The following is a 22,907-nucleotide window of genomic DNA, read 5'->3' as shown; positions in this document are numbered from 1 at the left end:
TCAAAGGATGATGAAAAGAACTTTACCTGGGGGTGAGATTGTTTTCCCCTCAGCCATAAACTCCTGTCTCTCATACTTTGCTCGAATCCACTGTTCCTTTAAGACCCTAAAAAGAGAGAATCTTTAGTCAGCTGTGTCTGATGCATCCTCTTCCCATGGCAACTTTCTGAGACCCCGCAGCTACTGAGAAGTAGGATGGGAGCACCACAGCAGCTGCCCGGCTGCCTGCTCAGGCCAGGGATTCTCTGCCTGGGTACTATTAACATTTGGGACCGGGTAATTCTTAGTGGTGGGGGGATGCCTCGTGCTTTGTAGGATGTCTAGCAGTATCTCTGCTCATCCTCTGCCCCCTCGATGCCAGTGGCACCCCCTCCCCAGTTGTGACACCCCAATGTGACACATTGCCAGTGTCTCCCCAAGGGGAAATATCTCCCCCAGTGGGCTATATGCACACCACTATACTATTCCAACCTCAGCCTCAGCCCTCTAGGTCAATGAGACAGATAACAGCTCCCCTGGACCATCTACTCTGCCACATCCCACTGCGTGTTCATGAGCTTAAGCCAGGAGAGTCCAAGAGCCTCTTCCTGTGGCCCACCCATGAGATCTGAGCATGCTACACTGGACACAGCAGTGGTCTTAGGGTCTGACCACCTGGGACCTGGTCCCACTCTACCATTTATCCACTGTGTGACCAAGGGCAAGTGACTTAACTCCTCTGAACTTGGGGAGTATGCCAATATTATACCTACCTACCCCTGAGGGTTGTTGAGAGGTTTAAATGCATACAAAGTGGCTTGTACGGTGCAGAGCACATAGTAGGTGCTTAGGTGGGGCCTAAGCAGCTGCTTTGGAGCAACACTGAGCTCAGGTGGGACAGCTCAGGTGGGACTCCGTAGAAAGTATAATAGCTGAAACACATTTGTTCTGCTAAAATACCGGTGGCTTCTTAATCAAGTTAGTTATCACCTGTAGGCTATAAGAACATCAAGTCAAGGGACAGATCCTAAAGAAAATGCCCCATTTCACAGCTGTGGAAACTGAGTCCCAGAGGGGGCAAGTGACATCCCAAGCTATGAAGGTGGAGAGGGGCTTTCATCAGGTCTGTGTGTTCTCCATGACAGTACCAAATGTTTTCCTGGCTCCACCTGCTGGGCATGTCTGTAGAAGAGACCACCACACAGGAGATGGGGTAGTGGTGGTGGTGGTGGGGGGACCAGGAAATCACCTACTCACATGCAGTCGTTCGCCTGGGGGATATAGTAGAAAGCAGGGACTCTGGCTTCATACTTCGCCTTCACTCGGAGGTTCCCGTTGCGGGTCATAAACTGCAAGACATCAGCAACTTGGGGTAAGGTTAGAACTTGAAAAAACGTGAAATGAAACCACGGTCTACCCTGAAGGCCACTGTTCTCACTGGCTCCTGGGCTGAGTCAGGAGACACTCCTCCCGGAGTTTGACACATTTCCCCTCCTCCCCGCCACCCCACCCAGCTCGATCATCTGTGCTGCTGGGAAGCCCCAACCAGGAGCAATGGGGTGCTGTAACAACCATGCTTCACACAGGCAGGGCACTTTACAGCTCTCCTGCATTAGTTCATTCTATCCGCTCAACCACTATAATATTACCATCCCCATTTTAGAGGTGAGGACACTGAGGCTCAGAGAGGTTAGGTGACTTACCTAAGGTGACACAGCTAGTCAGTGGAGAGCTGGGATTTGAACCCAGACCTGTCTAACTCCAAAGCTCATGTTCTTTCTCCCACCCCCTCCACAGATGGCCAGGACCACCAGCAGCAGTCCCTGCAAGTCTGCAGGAGATAGATGGAGCTGGAGGATGGAAGAAGTTCAGTGCTCGCCCCATAGAGTATGTAGGGAGGAAGATCACTGGGAGCCTTTGGCACCCAAGAGACCCAGAGGCAGATGTGCCAGGAGTGGCCCTGGCCAACAGCACTCAGTAACAGCAGTGGCATATCTGGGGTGAGGGCATGTGTGGAAAAAACATCAGGTTTTTAATCCATGTCCCTTGGGCAGTGTGAACCCTATTCTCCCCTTCCCCAGTGGCCACTTGGCTGTGTCGCAGGATGCATGGGCTTTGGATCTCAACAGAGCAGGGTTCGCATCCAAGCTGATCCATTTATTCACTGAGTGACGCTTGGGCAATACTTAAGCCCCTGAGCTTCAGGGATCTCACCCGTGAAGATGAAGAAGATATAACAGGAGAGTGATAAGGTACAAAGAAACGACCCTCAGGTTTAGGTGCCGGTTCCCAGTCTTTCTCCTGCACTAGAATGTAAGCTCCATGTGAGCAGAGACTTTATCTTGTTCACTGCTCTCTCCTATACCCAGCATATGTAGGCTTACAGTAACGTGTGGAATGAATGAATAAAGTATCTAGCCCAGTGGTCTAGCACAGTGCATGGCACAGATGGGTACTCAGTAAACATGGGTCTGCTTCCCCAATAGTCCTCGAAATCCTCAGCTAGCCAGCCCAGTCTAGTACTGCCTGTTCTCTGAAGGTTTACTGGACAGAATGGTGTTATCTGGGCTTCAGGTGTCCTCTATCTTTGTAGGTCAGGATAAAAAAGTGGTCACCTCCCTGGCCAGGGGGACTGGAGGAGGCCTATGAACCATGAATCAGGATACTTCTGTTATAGTCCAGGATTTCAGCTAATGAGAACAGCAGCTGTTAATTGACTATTTACTTTGTACCTGCCTTGAGCCTGCATTTAATCCTTACAGCAGCTCTATGAAGGGGTAGTGGTATCTTTATAATACAGATGTGGAGGGCTTCCCTGGTGGTACCGTGGTTGAGAGTCCGCCTGCCGATGCAAGGGACACGGGTTCGGGCCCCGGTCCGGGAAGATCCCACATGCCGCGGAGCGGCTGGGCCCGTGAGCGATGGCCGCTGAGCCTGCGCGTCCGGAGCCTGTGCTCCGCAACGCGAGAGGCCACAACAGTGAGAGGCCCGCGTACCACACACACACAAAAAAGATGTGGAAAGGGTTCACAACTAGCGTTAAATAGCAGGCTCAGGGCCTCATAGCTAGTAAGTAAGCAAGTGATGGAGCTAGGACTTGAACTCAGGGCCTCGTCTAAGGCAAGTCTAATGGGCTCCTTATTGCCCCTCTCTTGGCCTCAGTTTCCTTCCCCGTAGAATGGGAGCGCCCTGCCCACTGCCTCCACCCCAGTTCTGCTGTTCCACCGGTGCCCCTTGCTACCTCCACAGTACTGTCGTCCCAGAAGTCAAGCCTCACAGATTTCACTTTGCTGATGTCTGGAAAGTTGCGGTGGACTCCGGAGCAGTTCAGACAGATGAAGATGCCCAGCTTGTAAGAGGCCCAGTCGGGATCTGTGGGGCAAGAGGACAGGAGGGGAGCTGGGTGAAGAAACCAGGGTTGGGCAGGGGGCGCCGGGAGAGGCAGGGCTTGGCAGCTAGCCTGGGGAGGTGTCCAGCTCATCCCATGCCTTCTCTCTTAGACTCCCCGCCTTGGATGAACTAAGATCAGCATGAAACCCTCTGGTCACCCCACTGGCCCTGGCGCGGCGGCGGCCAGGATGAAGATCTTGGAAGGAGTCCCGAGGATGGGGGCGAGAGGCTGAGGCGGGCGCCATGTGGAAGTGTCAGGACTCCGAGGAACCTAGAGGAGAGCGCGGAGGGAGGGACCGGCACCGAGGCGCCTGGCTGGGGAGCTGCGGGTGGGGAAGTCGGAGTCAGGGACGCTCAGAGTCCACAGGGTCGGAGTGCTGTGGAGCAGGAACGTGGGAGGATCCCGGGGACGTCCGGGGCGGGTGGGGAAGGGGCACTGGACCATCAGGGCAGAACAGGGTCCGGGGTCTGGGATTCCTGGTGTGTAGGATGTTTGGATCCGAGGGTGTGGGAAGTGGCTGGGTCCGGAATGAAGACGTCAAGGACCGTGGCCCGGGTGGGTAGGGTGTCTGGCAGGGGGAGGTGAGTAGAATGGTCAGGGCATCCGGGGCCGGGATCTAGTGTCGAGGTCCAGAGTGGGAAGAACAGGCGGCCCGGCCGGGTTCGAGTGGGAGCGGTACCGGCCGAGGAGAGGGCTGCCGGGGGCCCGGGTCCGAAGGTGATATAAGGGTCACGCGCGGATCCAGCGGGAGTCCTGGACCGGCCCGGGCCTGAAGGGAGGGGAGGAGGCCGGCGGGCCGGGGGCCGGTCCCACGTTCCGGACTGCACGCGCCGCCGCGCCCTTACCCGCCGCCCCGCAGTCGGCGCAGTGCGCGTTGCCAGTGCCCGCCGCCTGCAGCAGCTCCAGCAGCCGCTTCTTATTGCGCTCGCCGTCGCCCATGGCCGGCCCCGCGGGCTCAGCAGGGCTCACTCCGGCCGCTCCCCGGCCTGCGGCCGCCCATTGCCAGCGCCTTCGTCCGCAGGTGGACCGGGACGCAAACCCCGCGCCTCTATCCCGCCCGCGCCGCCAGTCCCGCCCCCGAGGACTTTAAGCCCCGCCCCTCCTGGACTTTCTGTCGCGCCCCCGGCGCGTCAAGTTTGCGGACTGCGTTCCTCTCTGAGACGCACGCCCCCTCCCCCGGCAGGGACCCAGTGCAGGGCTTGGAGTCGGTCACCCTGGACCGAGGTCAAATCCTGGCCCGCCACTGGCTAGCGTTGTGACCGTGGACGACTTGGTCAACCTCTCTGGGCTTCAGTTTACACCTCTGTAAAAGAGGAATAAGGCCACATGTCCTTGGCAAATTAAAAAGGATCTAACTTCTGTTAAGGCGTTCTCCTGATGTATTATAGATCCTACATCTATCTACTCAGAGACTTAGAGAGATTCAAATGCCACCTCCTCGGGAAGCCCTCCTTGATACCTAGCCTGGAGTAATCTCTCCAGCTTCTGGTCTTGCTAGAATACCAACCGTTATTGGATCCATTTCTCCCTTTGGCCCTGAGCATTTTCTACCTATCTTGCATTACATTTATTTATATATTTGTGTTAATTCCTCTTCCCCTCCCAACACACACACATGCGCACACTAGATACTTTGATGTCAGAAGATTTACTTCTGTATCCCACACAGCTCCTAGAAAAAGCACCTGCACATTTTTAGAAGTCTAATAAATAGTCGCATGACTGTGTTCCCCAGGAAGTGTGGCTTCACCAGTAGGGACACCGCTGGGCATTTCTATCTGTGAAGTTCCATCACCATGAGATGTGGGCAGGGCTTAGGTGGTCTTGAATCTGGGCATTTCGTGAATCTCCCTCCCCCATCTCTGTCCCTCTTTGACACCATCCTCCATGACCCACAGACTCCTGGTAAGGCACACACTGTGCACACTTGCCATCCCGTCTGTAGGCAAATATCTGTCATATGCATAAGGCTTAATGCACATCATCTTAGGTTTTTCCATTCTGGTGGGTTGCAGCTGATCTGCTAGCATCCCCAATTCAACACACATGCATATACACATGCAAACACATAGGGCAGCATGGTATAATGGAATGAATTCAGGAATACAGACTTTGAATCTTGGCTTCATCACTGACCAGCTGTGTGGCCTTGGGCAAGTTCCTTCACTTCTCTGAGCCTTGGACACCTCATCTGTAAAACGAGGTTCGAGAGATCACCTAATAGGGTCATGGAGATGAGCCAGTACCTGGCACACAAAGCCCTCAAAACACAGTGGCTCCCTTGCTTCCCCTGCCCCTCTGGTCAGCTCATGGGATCATCCATTGGAATGCTCTGTGTCGTTTCCCATCTTCCCCAGGGTGGAGGAGGTCAAGCTTCCAGGTCCTGGGGGAAGGGGACATTACCAAGAGTAAGCAGCCAGGAGGGTCTTGACTGTGGGGGTGAGGCCTAGCCTAGGAACCTCTCCAGAGGGACCAGGGAGAGAGCCCAGAGAGGGGTCAGAGGGCATGGGGCTGTTTACCAAACAGGCCAAAAGTTGATTCATTTCCGCTGCTTTAGATGAAAAAAGGGACAGAAATAAATCTCCCAGGAGAAATCTGGGAAAGGCAACCTAAGATATGAAGGCAAGGCGAGGGGGGAAGTGGGGGATGAAGAGGGGATAGGCAAAGGACATCATTTCTCTGCTGCCAGGGCAGAACAGTCATGTTGGGGAGCTTCTTGGGTGCCTTTGTCCCGCTTAGCTGCTCTCTTTGCACCTTGAGGTTCAGCGTCCCCTCCCTGGAGGTCCCACAAAAGCCAACCCAAGGGAAAACATATCATCTCCTTCACGGTGAGAAGCAAGAGATTGAGAGGTTCCTTTAGTTTCTTCTCTTCCCGTCCTTATTTCTGGAAGTTTCCATTTAACAAAATTTCAAGGGACTTCCCTGGCGGTCTGGTGGTTAAAATTCTGCACTTCCACTGCAGGGGGCGCGGGTTCGATCCCTGGTTGGAGAACTATGATCCAACGTGCGGCGGTGTGGCCAAAAAAATAAATAACTAAAACTAAAAACAAAACAAACAAAAAGCACCAGAATCTCAAGCCTCAAGGTTTGCCAAAAACAAACAAAAGTCGGTACTGTTAAACTTTGTTGGTGATGGGTCTCTCTTTTTTTAAAAAAAATTTATTTATTATTTTATTTTTGGCTGCGTTGGGTCTTCGTTGCTGCGCGCGGGCTTTCTCTAGTTGCTGCGAGCGGGGGCACCTCTTCGTTGCGGTGCGCGGGTGTCTCCTGCATTGGCAGGCAGGTTCTTAACCACTGCGCCACCAGGGAAGTCCCCCACTGGTGTCTTTTAGTGAGTAGATGTTCTTAACTTAAATGAGGTCCAATTTATTCATTTTTTTTCCTTTACGGTTAATGCTTTCCATTTCCTATTTTAGAAATATATGCCTATGTCAAGATCATGAAGTTATGGAGCATGGATTTTTAATACTTTTCCTAAAGAAAATTAACCTTTGGAATATATTATATGTGATCATTCATTAATTTTTTTAACAATCACTTAATGAATCCTCACGTGCGCCAGGCAGTGTGCGCCAGGCAATGTGCTGGGTATTATAAGGGATATAATTATGGCTTGAATCCCTCTTGCACTCTAGACAGATCTAAAGCGGCTCGGAGAGGTTTTGTCACTTGCCCCAGCTCACACTGCTGCTTTGCTGGGTTAAAACAGGGTTAAAACACAGGAATGACTGATTCCAGAGTCTGAGCATACCATGAGCTCCTCTGTCTCCAGGACTGTTGAGCCACCAGGAATGGAGTTTTGATATATTCTAGTTGGTAGTTTCCAGGTCACCTTGGGAAAATGTAGAGTCAAATAAGGAGACAAAAACACACGGTCAAAAGCAAAAAACCCCCCAAAGACCTTATGGTTCACGTTTGCCTGTACTATGAGGGAGATATGAGTCACATGCTTGAGAGAAGGGGGGGGATGCTTTTGGCTCAGGATAATGGAAGGCTTCTCAGTGTACCCTTGTTGGCCCTGAAAAGGTGAGCAGAATTCAGATCATTTTAGGGAGACAGCATCCTAGGGAAAGGTACCAGCAGGCATAAAGGCGCAGAGGAGAGATGCCCAGAACATCTCCTGAGTGGGTATCTTAATCAGGAAGTGATCAGCTCCAAGTAACAGAATACTGATCGAAAGTGCCTTAAACAAGGTCAGTTATTCCCTCACTGAACCATAAGTCTGCAGGTAGGTGGTTTCCAGGGTTTGTCCTGCGGCTAAACAATGTTATCAAGGCCTGTTCTAGCCCTCGTCAGCATTGCCTGTCCACGGACAGATGGCTGCTCCTCTGATTTCATCCTCCCACCACCAGAGCCACAAGAAGAAAAGGGAGGTGGCCGCTTCCTCTCCCATACCCCCTCCCGCTCTTTATGAGGGTATAAAATCTTTCCCACATAGGTCCCAAACAGAACCACACCTACTTTTTTTTCTTTTTCTTTTTTTTTTGGCAGTGCTCGGCTTGCAGGATCTTAGTTTCCCGATCAGGCATCAAACCAGTGCTCCCTGCAGTGGAAGCGCAGAGTCCTAACCACCAGCCTGCCAGGGAATTCCCGCACACCCACTCTTATCTTAATCTTTAGTAAAGGGAAATAGGATTCCCAAAACTGGTTCACCTTCCCGGACATCGACACCAGCAGGGACCTGTTAGGAAGGGAGGCAGCATGTGGGTGCCTGGCAGTGAGTAGAGAGAAAGAGCTGGAAGAGCAGGGTGAGACGGGAGTTGGAGATTTAGTCAGCACTGGGGCCAGGACACGGAGGGTGTGTGTAGGGACAGGGACAGGGTTAGGCTGACAGAAAGCTCAGAAATCAGATGGTGTGGGGTTATTGCAGGAGCCCAACAGAGACAATGAGGCTCTGATTCAAGTGGCCACAGGGAGAGGTAAAAAGACGTTTTGCAGGTAAGGCTGATAGGATTTCATGTGTTTTAAACTGCAAGATGCCACACAGTAGTGAGTCATGAAATTAATATCAATTTAGTGGTTCCCATTAACCCCCCCATTTTTTTTGTTTAAATCTTGTCCCTCCTCAAAATTCTACATGTCTTTTGTCTCTTTTTTAACTTGACTTTGTCCTGTTTCCTTTTAAATCTCTCTGAACACCGCTTCTCCATCTTTTGGGGAATCCTCTACCTGCACCCAATGCTAGCGGTCCCAGGGCTCTCTCGTGGACTCCCTGTGCTCTCCGCACACCGTCCCTCCCTGGCTCAGCCAGGCGTTCTCCCGGGATGAAGTGCCATTTCCTTATGGCACAGCCTAGTCCTCTCCCTTACACATCTAACCATCTACTAGATATCTCCACCCAATGTGCTGTGGGTTAAAGACAGATCAGTGTGTCGGCTTCCCTGGTAGTGCAGTGGTTGGGAGTCCACCTGCCGATGCAGCGGATACGGGTTCGTGTCCCGGTCCTGGAGGATCCCACATGCCGTGGAGTGGCTGGGCCCGTGAGCCATGGCCGCTGAGCCTGTGCGTCCGGAGCCTGTGGTCCGCAACGGGAGAGGCCACAACAGTGAGAGAGGCCTGCGTACCGCAAAAAAAAAAAAAAAGACAGATCAGTGTAAATAAAACACATCAGTGTTTTTTAAAAATTGAAATACGCACACACAAACTGAAATACAGTAGAAAATATCAGAGTGCATCCTATGTAAAAACACAAATATATTCTTTCTCTCTCTCTCTCTTTTAAATTTTTTAAAAATTTATTTATTTGTGTTGTTTTGTTTTGGCTGTATTGGGTCTTCGTTGCTGTGCGTGGGCTTTCTGTAGTTGCGGCGAGTGGGGGCTACTTTTCCTTGCGGTGCGCGGGATTCTCATTGCGGTGGCTTCTCTTGTTGCAGAGCTCGGGCTCTAGGCACGCAGGCTTCAGTAGTTGCAGCACATGGGCTCCGTAGTTGTGGCTCGTGGGCTCTAGAGCGCAGGTTCAGTAGTTGTGGCGCGTGGGCTTAGTTGCTCCGAGGCATGCGGGATCTTCCTGGGCCAGGGCTCGAACCCATCTCCCATTGGCAGGCAGATTCTTAACCACTGCACCACCAGGGAAGCCCCTCTCTCTTTTTTTAAATTGATGTATAGTTGGTTTACCATGCTGTATTAGTTTGAGGCGTACAGCAAAGTAATTCAGTTAAAAAAATATATAAATATGTTCTTTTTCAGATTCTTTTCCATTACAGGTTATTACAAAGTACTGAGTATAGTTCTCTGTGCTATACAGTAGGTCCTTGTTGGTACAAGTATTTTTAAATAGAGCTTTTGTTTCACATGTACATCATCAATGTGTCCTGGGTCACGTTCAAAAAAGTTTTGAAAACATAGGAACTAGATAACGGGCTAGACACAGGCATGGGAAGGGCCAGGGCCATCTGCATCTGGGCAACAAAAACAGAGAAGTGAGGAGCTGGTTTCTGAGGAAGATGATGACTTTCAGTTTGAACCCACTGACTCTGATTTACAGTAAATCATGCATAGCGGTTGCCTCTTACTACTTCCAGGCTCTTGTCAAAGTAATTCTGAATGAATGCTCTGAGGAATGAGGGAGTTTCCCCTCAAGGTCATTAATAATCAGCTCCAAAGAAGAGATGAAACTTTAATAGGGGAAGTAACATTTACCGAACACTTATTCTATACCAGGCTCTCTGCATCCAGTCTCTGCCGAGAAATCCTCTCAGCAGGATTTCCTGGCTGTGTGAGGCAGATACCATTACCTCCATTTCACAAATGAGGAAGCTGAGGTTCAGAGGGGATGAGAAACTGTCTAAGGTTGTGCAGATAGCGAGTCATTTGTTATATCTTGCCAGTGAACCACAGCATCTCAGAAAGCATCGATCACCAGCGTTCCTTATGGTCTCTCGTGTATTGGTTTTCTAGGGCTGCTGTAACAAATCACCACAAACTGGGTGGCTTAAAACAACAAAAATGTATTCTCTCACAGTTCTGGAGCCCAGAAGCCTGAAATCAAGATGCAAGCAGGGTTGGTTCCTTCTGCAGGCAAATCTGTACCATGCCTGTCTCCCAGCTCGTGGTGTGTGTGATCTGCTGATGATCCTTGGCCTTGGCTTGTAGATGCATCATTCTAAGCTCCGCCTCCATTTTCACCTGCATTCACAGGGTCGTCTTCTTATAAGGACACAAAGTCACATCGGATTAGCTGCCCCCCACCCCCTGTACTGTGATGGCATTTTAATCTTAACTGATTATGTTTGCAATGACCCTCTTTCCAAATAAGGCCACAATCTTTTTTGAGGGATATATTTCAACTCATTAACACTTCATTAAGTGGAATAAGCCTTGGAGTTAAAAGGAAATTATTTCCCATTGATTTGGAGAATTTTGCACAAAAAGTTGTCTTTATTTCGTGTTGGATTCCTAATTCCACAGAAGTTGGCAAGAATCCTAGAATTCTCATGAGTACTTATAACTGGCCACATCTCCACCACCTCCTGGACAGTAGCTACACAGACACTGCTGCCTCATAAAAAAGCAAACACACCATCTTTCCCTCCCAAAGCCACCGCCCTCCTGACTTCCCTGTTTTTCACAAAATTAGCTAAAGTCGTCCCATCTTTCCTGAAGGAACCCAGAGTCAGCAACAGAGACTTCAATGGTTTAATGGATAAGGGATCTTACACATCTGAAGCAAAAGGGTTCTGGAGCAGCGCCACATGGTGGAGGGCAGGACATGGTAGCAGTCTTCATTGGGTGCGGGGCGGGGGGGCCGGGGACGTGGGGGGAAGAGGTTACCAATTATAGAGGGAAATGACGTCAGATAGGTACATTGGTTACCAGGGAAACCAGCAGAGGAGCACAGCCCCTCACTTCCCCTTTGACAAACTATCCCAGTGGAGATGTTTTGGGCTATAGATTAGAAAAATCACTAGCTGGGGCCGGGGCAAGTACAAAGGCATTTACTGATTAGGCTCTATGATTAGGAGCGAAGGTCAGCCACCTGAGTAGGGTGTAGGAGAAGCAGGGACTGTTCCAGCAGGGGATGTAAAGAGCAAGAGAACAGCCATCCGGAGTGGCCTGATGACACAACCTCCCAGGTTCAATTTCTTATGGTTGCCTGTCCCTTGAGAAGATACACTAGCTTCCAAATACACTTTGCTACTAGGCTCTTTACCTCCAATCCAGCCTCACACCTCGACATATGCCCAAATTTTTAGAAACACACCTCAAATCTGACTCTACAAAAGCCCCGGTGTTTTCCAGTTACCTCGTGGAACTATTCAGCTGCTCCATTCTGCATTCGAGGCTCAGCCAAATTTGGAGCCAGCCTCGGCTCCCTCCATCTCTTCCAAATAGGATACTTTCGAGGCCCAGTGTCAAAGCCACCTCCTCCTACCTCTCCCTTCCTTGAAGGCTGTCTTCACACAGTTCCCCCCCTTGAGCTCCTGAAACACCACCTCGCACCTGTCCCAGTTATTCCATTTTACTTGGTGATTTGGTTACGTATGTTCCTGCCTACGCTCCCCCACCAGACTCTAGGCAGGGCCGCAATAGGAGCTCATCAATCTGTATGCCTAGATAATAAACCCAGAGAGTCTTCCCAAAGGAGGGATCTTGCCAACTACAGGCTAAAATCCGCCCAGGCGTTCTCTTCCTAGACATTCTGCTCACCGGCAGTCAGGGGCCGGAGAGGGAGAAGCTGTTTCCCGGATGCAGTGGAAGGAGCCTGTAGCGCACCCGGAGGCTCCGGATCCCGGCACAATCCCGGCCGGCGTCTGCCCAGAAGCGCAGCGGAGCGGCTGCCCACAGCCCGACAGGAACAACCTCGGGCCGGCCGGAACGCCGCTTCCGCTGGAACCTTTCTACTGAAAGGCCGGGCGCTTTTGGGCGAAGCCCGCAGGAACCGGAAGTTAGTGGAGGAAGACGGGCGCGGGAGCCTACTGCTTTAACGTGGAAGATGAACGTCCCTAGTCTCCTCTTGGCGGGAGGTAGGGTGCCTGGAATACTGGGTGAATCTCCCGGCTGACATTAGCCCCTGGTCCTGGAGTATTTCCTCTTTGGGTCCCGCGTCCAGGTCTCCCTCTTGGAATCCCCGCTGAGTTGATGGGGCGGCTCTGGTCGCCGAGCCTAGGAGCGATTGTGCTTTCTTCCCTGGGTTAGGGGTCCACGAGCGACTCCTCGGACTGGGCCGAGGGCGGAGGGTTCAGAATCTAACGGCTGCTTGCTTGCTTCTGGATGCGTTATTGTCCTGTGGCCGCAATGTCAAAGTTTCCATTGGTTTTACAAAATTGCTCCTTATATGGTTTTTCTTCTTTGTAGAAATATAGTCATGGTAGAAATCTTGAAAAGTGTACAAAAGAAAATAAAAACCGCCCTTAAACCTACCATTCAGCTAAAACATTTATTATAAACGTATAACATTTGGTTGTTTTTCTCTTTTTTTTTCGGCTGCGCCATGTGGCTTGCGGGATCTTAGTTCCCCCACCAGGGATTGAACCCTGGCCCTGGCAGTGAAAGCACCAAGTCCTAAAACACTGGACCGCCAGAGAATTCCCTAAAATTTAGTTTTATTTGGTTCCACTGGACGAGAAAGAAACTATTGAAGATAAATATTGTTAAAAAGATCTATTAATTGGAAAAAGATTTCTCTAAGGTTAAAAATTTCAAAAACGTTAACCAGTTGAAATCATTTTTTAAATACATGCTTCTTGATGGACATAAAATAAGATTTCTAGGTAGTAAAACCTAGGCGTTATCCATAAAAATAAGATATCTCATATGGATATGATCCACTAGTTCTTTCTTCCTTTCTTTTTGACAGCGTTGGGTTGGGTCTTCGTTGCTGCGCGCGGGCTTTCTCTAGTTGTGGCGAGCGGGGGCTACTCTTTGTTGTGGTGCGCGCGGGCTTGTCATTGCGGTGGCATCTCTTGTGGAGCACGGGCTGTAGGCACGCGGGCTTCAGTAGTTGTGGCTCGCGGGCTGTAGAGCGCAGGCTCAGTAGCTGTGGCGCATGGGCTTAGTTGCTCCATGGCATGTGGGATCTTCCCAGACGAGGGCTTGGACCCGTGTCCCCTGCATTGGCAGGCGGATTCTTAATCACAGCGCCACCAGGGAAACCCCACGAGTTGTTAAAATTATAGGAAAGTCAATGTCACTTTGCAAAGGCTCTGGTTAGGCCACAACTAACGCTAAAAGGAACTAAGACGTCTCAACTTACATTTTGCTAAAATTTCCTTTCAGGGAGGTGGAGACGTTTTCCAGTTCCATTAGGGTCCTCCTTATTCCAGGCCCTACATAATTTCTGCTGTCGGAAAAAATCCACTGCACCAAAGAAAATTATTCCCCATGTTGATTTTTCTGATGAAAACGCAAAGGAGTCTGGAAAGGCACTTGACAAGCTCTTCTCTTCAGAACAGCAGGCTTCCATCTTGCATGTGTTGAATACAGCGTCTAAGAAAGAACTTGAAGCTTTCGCATTGCTTCGTGGAAAAAAGTCCCTCAGTATTGTAGAGCACAGAGAAAAGTTTGGGCCATTTCAGAATTTGGAGAGTTTAATGAATGTGCCCTTGTTCCAGTGTAAAACCACCATTCAAGTTTGTAACTTCATTCTTAATCCAGAGACTGGAGGGAAAAAAAGGAAGTTACAGGAAAATCGGCTCTTGAGAAAGCTCATCAAACCAGAAATAGGAAGAGAGAGACTTAAGGTATACTCTTTTTTTCTTAATGTGTCTTATACTGCCTAAATATTTGAGAACCAAAGCACTATTCTGAGCACCAAGACGGGGTTCTTCAGGCAGATTATAGTTTAGTTGGTGGGCCCAGAGATACACATATAATCTATTATATGGTTATTCTCAAAGAATGAGATGTACAGGTAGTAAATTGGCAATTTAGAGGAGAGAACTGTGGGTTGGGGAATGTTTACTAGAAGAACTCAGCCTGGATCACAGAGAGAGAACTAGGCTAGCAGGAGGAGGAAGGCATTCTAGTGGATATAGAGAAGTAGGTCTGGGCAAGACTTATTTAGGAGGAATGTTGAGAAGATATATGGCTGTTTTCCTAGGCTCCTCCTTCATCTCACATATTAATTCTTCTCCTGTTACTTCTGGTGTTTCTTGTGCTTCTTCACTGTGACCTAGATTCTTAGTACTTTGTCGTGCAACAGGTACCTAACACAAATCCCCACCTCTAGTCTAGACGCCTCCCATCCACCTTCCACACAGCTGTCCATGTTCTTTCTGAAATGTGTATCTCGTGTTACACCTGAATGTTATATGCTTTGGTGGCTCCCTGTAGCCCTCAGGATAAAGGAAGTTACTTTTTGCAGAAATCTGCCTACCCCTCTGCCCTTTTCCCACTTGCACTCTTTATTCTCCTGCCTGAGTGAGAGGTGTCCGCCTGTATTTGCAGACATCTGGGTGAAATAACTCCCCATTTACCATTTTACTCATTTCTCCTAGTTCTCCAATAAGTCTTCCTGACCATTCTCCTCTCTACAGTGTAACTTGTATGGTGGCATTTCTTATAATATATGGTTATGTCCCTTGTTTCCCAGTATCTAGCACATTCCCCAGCAACATTTGAACATTTGAATGCCTACTTTGAGCTAGGTGCTGAGAACAAGTAAAAGTTCTGTTCAACAAGTAAAAGACTGCTACTGGTTACCTTTTAATAATTACTCTTTAACAATTCTTAGTTTATAGACTGTAAATATATTTCTATTAATAAACTAATTTGGATTTCTGAGTTTGTATATATCTGTTAAAATGTTTACACTTGTAATTAAAGCAGCCTTTTTTGTTTTAGGCAATTAATAGTATTGTATCCATTGTTTCTGGTACTCAAAGAATTGCCTGGGCTCACCTCGATCGTAAATTGGCAGTGCTGGACTGGCAGCAAACTGAATACTGCCGGTTGATGAAAGGAACATACCTATCATCTGTCTATTTAGAAGAGGTAAGGCACTTACACCTCCAAATCCCCACGCGCTAGAGCTCCTTGTGTAGTCTTTTAGTCCTAAAAGGAATGAAATAAGATAGTAAGGATGGATTTTCTTTTGGTACTTATTATTCACCCATTCCTATGTTTTCCATCACTTATGGTTTTTTAAAAATTGAATCATTTATTTCAAGAAATGCCTTATGAATCAAAGGCAGATCCTGAGAAAGTCAGTGGTAAAGTATATTACTCTAAACGTTAAGAAACTGCATTACCATATTTATAAAGCTTATTCTTCAAACACTTATTGTCTCATTTAGTCTCCAAAACCTGGTGAGATGGGCAGTGATGACCATCCTGATATCTATGAAAACTGGTTCCATCAAGTATATGATGTGATTAGTCAGTTGCAGAGGTGATTGATTCTAGGCTAGTTATTCCAACCCTATACGGTAGAATTTTTTAAAAGCTAAATAAGACAATTTTGTCTAATCTTAAAGCCAATATAGTTTTTAGGAATTATGAAGCCCATTGTACATATGAAGAAACTAGTAATTGGGAGGATTAACTGACTTGTCTTAGCTCAGCTTGTTCCTACTAGAAAGAACTTGGCTGTCCTGACCCCTTCATAAAATGCTTTTTCAATTACTTCAAAATTGTCAATAGCAATATTATGTAAGTTATATATTTAAAAAATAGAAGTGGGACAGAGAGGGGGCCCAAACAATAAAACTTAATGAATTATTTCTGTTCACTTATTTTATCTTCCCTCCTTTCCCTCCCCCCAAAAAAAAGATTTCTTCAGTTATTTCAAAGATGCCTAAAGCCGACTTCTATGTCCTGGAGAAAACAGGACCTTCATTTCAGAACTCATCTCTGTTTCCTATACTATTACATTTTCATATCATGGAAGCCATGCTGTATGCCTTGCTGAATACAACTTTTACCCAGGATGGCCGTCATCAGGTGCTGAGCATAAATCGAAATGCAGTGGGGAAGCACTTTGAACTGATGATTGGTGACACACGGACTAGTGGAAAAGAGGTAGTGAAGCAGCTCCTCTCAGAGTCTGTACTGAAAGAAGAGCCTCGGGTATTCTTCCCACCAGATAAGATAGTCCGCTACAGACAGATGTTTTCATCTACTGAACAATACAGGGTGGAAGAGTTATATGATTCATTACTACAGGCTATTGCCTTCTATGAATTGGCAGTTTTTAATACTGAATCTTAAAATTCTGAGGTTAATGTTACATGTTCTTAATATCATATTAATTTATATTTATTAGGTGTGAAATTGTAAAACCAACTGTTTCAAACATCCGTGTTAATGGAGAAGAAAACATAAGTTTGAGTGTATTTAGATGTTTCAAGTCAGACTTTTGGCTACTGAATGGTTTACACAATAATAAACCAAGGCTAAATCAATAAATATGAGATTCTGTGCCTTTTGGGTTTAAGCATTAAAAAATAAGATGTTCCCTAAACATCCAAAACAAGAAAAAAATTATCTTCCTTGAAAGGCAAATGCCATCTATACTAAAGGATTTGCATTATTATCATACTGTTACAATAGGGAATAATGAATTTTCTGGATGGTGCTCATCATGGGAATAAAGCGAAACATAACTGATAACACAGCTTGTAGAATCCTCTTCTTACTCTGAAAGTACAATGTGGTTTGATGCACTGCCTCCAGAAGGGAGTTTTCATCAGCTCAATCTATTAAGCCCAAAACAAACAAGCTTTGTTTAATAGGCTATATATATATATATATATATATATATATATATATTTGGCTGCACCATGCAGCATACAAGATCTTAGTTCCCCAACAAGGGATCGAACCTGTACCCCCTACAGTGGGAGCATGGAGTCTTAACCACTGGACTGCCAGGGAAGCCCAATCGGCTCATTTTTAAACTTTGAAATATTTTACTTAACAGATCATCTTTTGAGAAAAGTAGCACTTTTTGCCCCACATCTCTCCATTTCCATTAGATGTGCCTTAGTTCAGGCCCTCATTATATCTCACCTATACTGAACCCAAGTCTCTCTGATGTCAAAGCATTAAGTCTTTTCTTTCCTTTAATCTAAAAGTGAAGTGTACTTGTTGGGAAAAACAATTCAAATAATCAGAAATCTATAAAATACATGGAAAATCCTCCCTCCCAGCACCTCCAACTCCCTAGGCAGTTTGACGTACACTCTAGACTTGTGGCAGTGCACATGTAAATCTCTACATATGTGACTGTATACGTGAGCATCTCCACGTTGGAACTGTTGTAGGTACCTCCAAGTACACATCTGAAATCATTCTGTTTCCTCCAGACCACCTCATCTGCCATTGTTTTATACTTTAGTAAACAGTTTCACCAACCATTCAGTTGTTCATGCCAGATGTGTGGCATTCGACTTCTCACATTTCTGGAAATAGCTGTAGTGAAATGTGTCCAAGTTAGACATTTATAGGATAAGATGCTAAGTACTGAAGAGTCATCAAAATTTGGTTACTTTTATCACAAAAGTAAATCTTAAGTCTTACAGGAACCTTCAAGAATTGAGAAAATAGGGCTTCCCTGGTGGCACAGTGGTTGAGAGTCTGCCTGCCGATGCACAGAACACGGGTTCGTGCCCCAGTCCGGGAAGATCCCACATGCCGCACAGCGGCTGGGCCCGTGAGCCATGGCCGCTGAGCCTGTGCGTCCGGAGCCTGCACTCGGCAACGGGAGAGGCCACAACAGTGAAAGGCCCACATACCGCAAAAAAAAAAAAAAAAAAAGAATTGAGAAAATATTTCCCAAAGTTATGCTTAACCTTAAAAAAAAAAAAGATATTAAATGTGTCCCTATTAGGGAGGAAAATACCCCCATTATTTCTTGGGTTTTGATCAATTACATACTATTCTATGGAGTTATTTTACTTTGGTTCCTCAACTGATGAGGATTATCCGAATTTTCTAATAATTAAAGACCAAATTAACTGGTAAATGCTCTACAGGTAGTAGACTTTTGCATTCAGTAGAAAATAATAAATCCATATACTTAAAAAAAATGCCTTAGATGTTATTCTCTCTTTTGTACAGGGACAAAACCTGTAAGATATAGCCTATATCCAAGCCTATACAATATCCATATTTACCCAGATGATTACATCTGGAACCCCCAAACATTGCAGTCTTTTAGCTTTAACCTTTAATTAAATCAGTGTACTATCAATACAAGAAAAGGTAGGTTGAACAAATAAGAGATAAAAACATTTTGTACACAGGTATACATCTATTTTTCAACTGTACAAAATTAGGATCCTTACCTTTTGAAGTGAAAATTAATTCACCAGATAATGTAACTGAATATTAAGCTAATATATAAACACTTGAAATAGGAAACTATTTTCAGATACATCTGATTGCAAAAATGATTTTAAGTGAAATGTGGTATTTTAAAATCTTGTAATTAAAAATATATACTTTCTCCAAAAATATAACCTTAAGTCGAAATGGCTGTCATGTAGAAATCCTAGGGTAGAATCCTTTGTTACAGTTTCAGTGAATAGCAGTTTGTCCAAAATATTTATATTATCAATATCTTTATGAAATAAAACATCGATGATATAAAAATACAAGAAAAATGTACAAATGATGTGAGTTGTCAAATATACAAGATATCACATTTGTATGGTTGCTAAAAAAGATTTATGAAAACTACAATTCATAATCTTGATTTCACCTTGTCAGCGTTCAGTGATTCACATGGTAAAATATGCTGGATGAGTACACTAAAAATAATTTTATCAGGAAGATCTTACTTTTTGAAATTTCTTTCCTAGGAAGTATATTTTGGACTGTGTAAACTTATTTTTAAAAAAGATCATCACCTAGGTGATTCACATTCACAGCGTGGATTAAGGGTCACCAGAAGGGGAAAAATTATGGATTAGTTTAGCACTGAAGCACCTTTAGAAATATTCAGTGAACTCTACCTTCTAGAAACAGCTCACACACATACAAAAATACTCCAACAATGCTAAGTCAGATAATACAAAAAAATTCAAAAAAACCCCACCACTACCACAATTATAAATACAATTTGTAACTCAAATCTTTTCATTTAAAATATTTACACACTAATAAGAAATATACAAATAGTCTGTTTTAAATGTACATTAAGAGAAATAAACTCTTCCATGAAAATCACTATAAAAATGTCTCTTAAGGACCATGTAAGAATCTGTACAAGACACTGTAAATGTAGGATATTAAGGGAAGCCAGCTGCCAAAGTGTTCATAGTCTCTTTTGAAATGTTAAGATGAATTCCTTCAAGATAGTGCAGGAATCTGTCAAAATTACAAGGAAAACACACTTTAATATTAATAGTTCCATCAGATGAGAATATTTATCAATCTTGAAATAGTTATGTAAAATGTTTTTATAGAAACTACCTTCTTTTACTTTTTCCTTGTTCTTTTAGCTTCTCAATCTTACAAATGTTTCGAAGAGTTGGCAAGTATTCTATTATACTAGCTTGTCTATTACCCAGGTTCGGAAGAGATCGGCTAGAAAACACACTTTTGATGACTGCTATCCTCTTCCAAGCACTGCTGTAAATTAAAAGTAATGCATTATTTTTTGATTTTTAATGCCCAATAAAAATGCAACAATCCCCAAACCAGCTGCTGGTCTCTGCTTCTCCCTGCTTCTGGTCTAGACTAGATTAACTGTATTCCAGATTCACTTCCTATATCATTTTCAACACATCAATCACTCCCATACTGAAAAGACTTTAATGGCTACCTGCTGTCTGCAAATCCAGACCCCTTCCCTCCCAAATCTAACCCCCACCCCAACCTCTCACTTTTTCTTCCCAGCAATCAGGCTGGTCTCCTTAACTGTCTCATTAGAAGCTACATTATTAATATGAAGGGCTTACCATGATCAATAAGGCCCAGCATTTCAAAATTAGTAAGAGAAAGAAACTAATAATTTCCCCTTTACCATTTATTATTGAAAAATAAAAAGTAAACAGAAGTCAAGACTTACTCTAAATCAGCTGCTGACTGACTGAAGTGTACATTGTTGCGCTTTTGTGAAACATAAAAAGTAAGTTCTTTTGTTGGATCTCTTCCTACTTTCTTGCAAGAATTCAGGGAGGTTTCCAATGCTTTTGAAATAGTAGAAGAACATTTAGTAAAGCTGAGAGCTTCTACAGCTGCCTTTAATTCTCCAGAGCTTTGAGAAGTCCATCCATCACTAGTCTCGAGACTAAACTCATCACAAAGTCCACTTTTAACCTTTCCATTTGTCCAGCCAAAATCATTTTTACCAAATTCCCTATGTTCCCTTACATCAGTTAAAAGGGCATCTAAGAAGGACATGTTGTCCATGAACTCAGTAAGAGAATTTAAACAGTGAGAAACAAGGACAGAATATTTTTTTTCTGCTGGTGTTTTAGGAGAACGAGGAATAGATTCAACGTTTGACTCTAGACATTTGTTTAGTTTCTTTGTCTCTGGATTGCTTTCTTTATCTCTGGCTTTGCTTTCTTCTGAATTTGGAGAAGATGCATAGGAAAGGCTAATAAATTCATCAGAAAAGTCCAGTTCGGTGTCAAATAAGTCACTATCATCTAAAATAACCATCTTTTTCTTATGTTTCTTTTTTTGTGACTTTTTCAATGGCTTCTCTCCTTCAGAAAGTTTCCTAGCAAGACATTTCATATTTTTTGTTGCTGCACTGGTGTCCACACTTACTGATGAACCAGAAAAGTTTTCTGTTTCTGGAATGATATTAACAGGTAATGGTAGAATGAACTCAAGATTACTATATAAGAAATCTACATTCCGCATTTGGAATTCTGTAAGAAGCTGGATGAGCTTATGCCATTCTTCCTTTGTTCTGATTTTGTGCTGAAAAACAATATTGAGTAAAGAAATGTCATAACAGTACACAGTCTGAACATTTTTCTACCCATGTGAATATAGTGTCATTCCTATCTATTTTCAAAGTAATGAGTTGCTAACCCTCATAATTTTATTAACCTACACTTCCCTAATACATCAAATAGTATCATGAGTCTAAAAGGTTAATTTAGACTGTTACTTTAAAAAATTAAATTCTCTAATAGTCAGTATATACCCTAATTCAATAATTAGAAGCTCATTTGCTTAAAAGCTAGTGTTCTGAAATTGTCTTTTTTTATCTGAAATATTTCTAAGTTCTATTCTAAATTCTATAATATACATTTACAGCAATGCCTATGCACCATTTGTCAAAGTGGTACAATGTGTTAAAATCAGAAATCTGAAGCCTGTAAAAATTACTGGTAAATTTAAGTTAACCTTAAGATTCAAAAGACAGAAGTGAGTGTTGGGAAGATGGAAAAGAACATAAATTTACTAGACATTAGAAATACCTTCAAAAATGAAAATAAGTCTTCAGATGGGGAAAAAATGTTCTTAAGGCCAAACAAGGTCTCAGCACAGCCAGTGTCACATTTGGGAAGGTCTGTTGGATTCCTTTTAGTATTTTTAGCATTATTTTTGGAATCAGGGTCACCTTCAGAGCAAACAAGTTGTACATTTCTGCTATTTCCTCCTACAAAATTAGTAAAAGAAAACCTTAGCTATCCATATTTTTATCAAAATTGTAGCAAGCAATTATTTAAAATCCAAGATCCTTTGGCATTAAAAAAAAATAAATTTATTTATTTATCTATTTATGTTTGACTGTGTTGAGTCTTTGCTGCAGGCAGGCCCTCTCCAGTTGCAGCCAGCAGGGGCCACTCTTAGTTGCAATGCCCAGGCCTCTCACCGATGTGGCCTCTCCTGTTGCAGAGCACGGGCTCCAGAGCGCAGGCACAGGCTTAGTGGCTATGCAGCATGAGGGATCCTCCCAGGCCAGGGACTGAACCCACGTCCCCTGCATTGGCAAGAGGATTCTTAACCACTGTGCCACCAGGGAAGTCCCCTTTGGCATTTTTTGGACCTAATCCTCATTTTGTTACTCTCCCCATATGTATCTAATTCATAAAGCATACAATACAAACATGATTTATACATAGGTTAAGTGGGGCTGGGGTGTGGGGTGGGTTTACAAAACAATCCAACAGAAAAAAGGGCAAGGACTGGACAGGAAAGCCACAGAAGAAACACAAATATCAAATAAACTCATAAAAAGATGTACAATTTTACCAGTGATCATGGAAATGGAAATGAAAGTAAGATACCATTCATTTTTCTCCTTCTAAATTGTCAAAATTAAAAAGATATTCACTGCATACTTTATTATTTTTTATTTATTATTATTATTATTTTTGCGGTACGCAGGCCTCGCACCGCTGTGGCCTCTCCCGTTGCAGAGCACAGGCTCCGGACGTGCAGGCTCAGCGGCCATGGCTCACGGGCCCAGCCGCTCTGCGGCATGTGGGATCTTCCCGGACCCGGGCACGAACCCGTGTCTCCTGCGTCGGCAGGCGGACTCTCAACCAATGCGCCATCAGGGAAGCCCTCACTGCATACTTTTAACAACAAACTGAAGATGACCTAAATGTCACCTAGTAGGTAATGGTTAATTAAATTACGTTATATCCACTTTATATTATGGAAGAGCACGCAGCTGTGAAAAAGA

The 22,907-nt window shown here is 45.0% G+C and overlaps 3 protein-coding genes across 11 annotated transcripts in view; 1 reads left to right on the top strand and 2 right to left on the bottom strand.

The window, feature by feature from the left end:
* ADAP2 (ArfGAP with dual PH domains 2) overlaps nt 1–12,181 on the bottom strand; it is a 34,113-nt gene extending 21,932 nt beyond the window's left edge. For 2 of the 6 annotated variants that reach the window (XM_067020609.1, XM_059047886.2), the window contains exons 1-4: nt 4,216–4,430; nt 3,221–3,351; nt 1,237–1,328; nt 27–106 (exon numbers count right to left, since the gene is read on the bottom strand). In XM_067020609.1, coding sequence (XP_066876710.1) covers nt 27–106; nt 1,237–1,328; nt 3,221–3,351; nt 4,216–4,309 — 397 coding nt within the window. In that variant the 5' untranslated portion in view covers nt 4,310–4,430. Of the gene's footprint in view, nt 1–26; nt 107–1,236; nt 1,329–3,220; nt 3,352–4,215; nt 4,442–5,506; nt 5,562–7,121; nt 7,203–8,778; nt 8,927–11,612 lie in introns of those variants that run through there. The other 4 variants (XM_067020608.1, XM_067020607.1, XM_059047889.2 and 1 more) reach the window with 4 other exon arrangements.
* On the top strand, nt 11,851–16,714 carry TEFM (transcription elongation factor, mitochondrial). The gene is given in 5 exon segments (XM_059047866.2): nt 11,851–12,160; nt 12,163–12,333; nt 13,586–14,049; nt 15,152–15,301; nt 16,079–16,714. Coding segments are annotated over 5 exon segments (1,533 nt in total). The 3' UTR covers nt 16,517–16,714.
* Nucleotides 16,715–18,544: 1,830 nt separating this feature from the next.
* Nucleotides 18,545–22,907, bottom strand: part of ATAD5 (ATPase family AAA domain containing 5) — a 48,110-nt gene continuing 43,747 nt past the window's right edge. For 2 of the 4 annotated variants that reach the window (XM_067021127.1, XM_059047833.2), the window contains exons 20-23: nt 21,694–21,875; nt 20,322–21,187; nt 19,724–19,882; nt 18,545–19,618 (exon numbers count right to left, since the gene is read on the bottom strand). In XM_067021127.1, coding sequence (XP_066877228.1) covers nt 19,540–19,618; nt 19,724–19,882; nt 20,322–21,187; nt 21,694–21,875 — 1,286 coding nt within the window. In that variant the 3' untranslated portion in view covers nt 18,545–19,539. Of the gene's footprint in view, nt 19,619–19,723; nt 19,883–20,321; nt 21,188–21,693; nt 21,876–22,907 lie in introns of those variants that run through there. The other 2 variants (XM_059047834.2, XM_067021128.1) reach the window with 2 other exon arrangements.

Source organism: Kogia breviceps, chromosome 19, assembly GCF_026419965.1.
Source record: "Kogia breviceps isolate mKogBre1 chromosome 19, mKogBre1 haplotype 1, whole genome shotgun sequence".
NCBI classification, from domain to species: domain Eukaryota; kingdom Metazoa; phylum Chordata; class Mammalia; order Artiodactyla; family Physeteridae; genus Kogia; species Kogia breviceps.
This window is presented reverse-complemented; position numbering and strand designations above follow the sequence as displayed.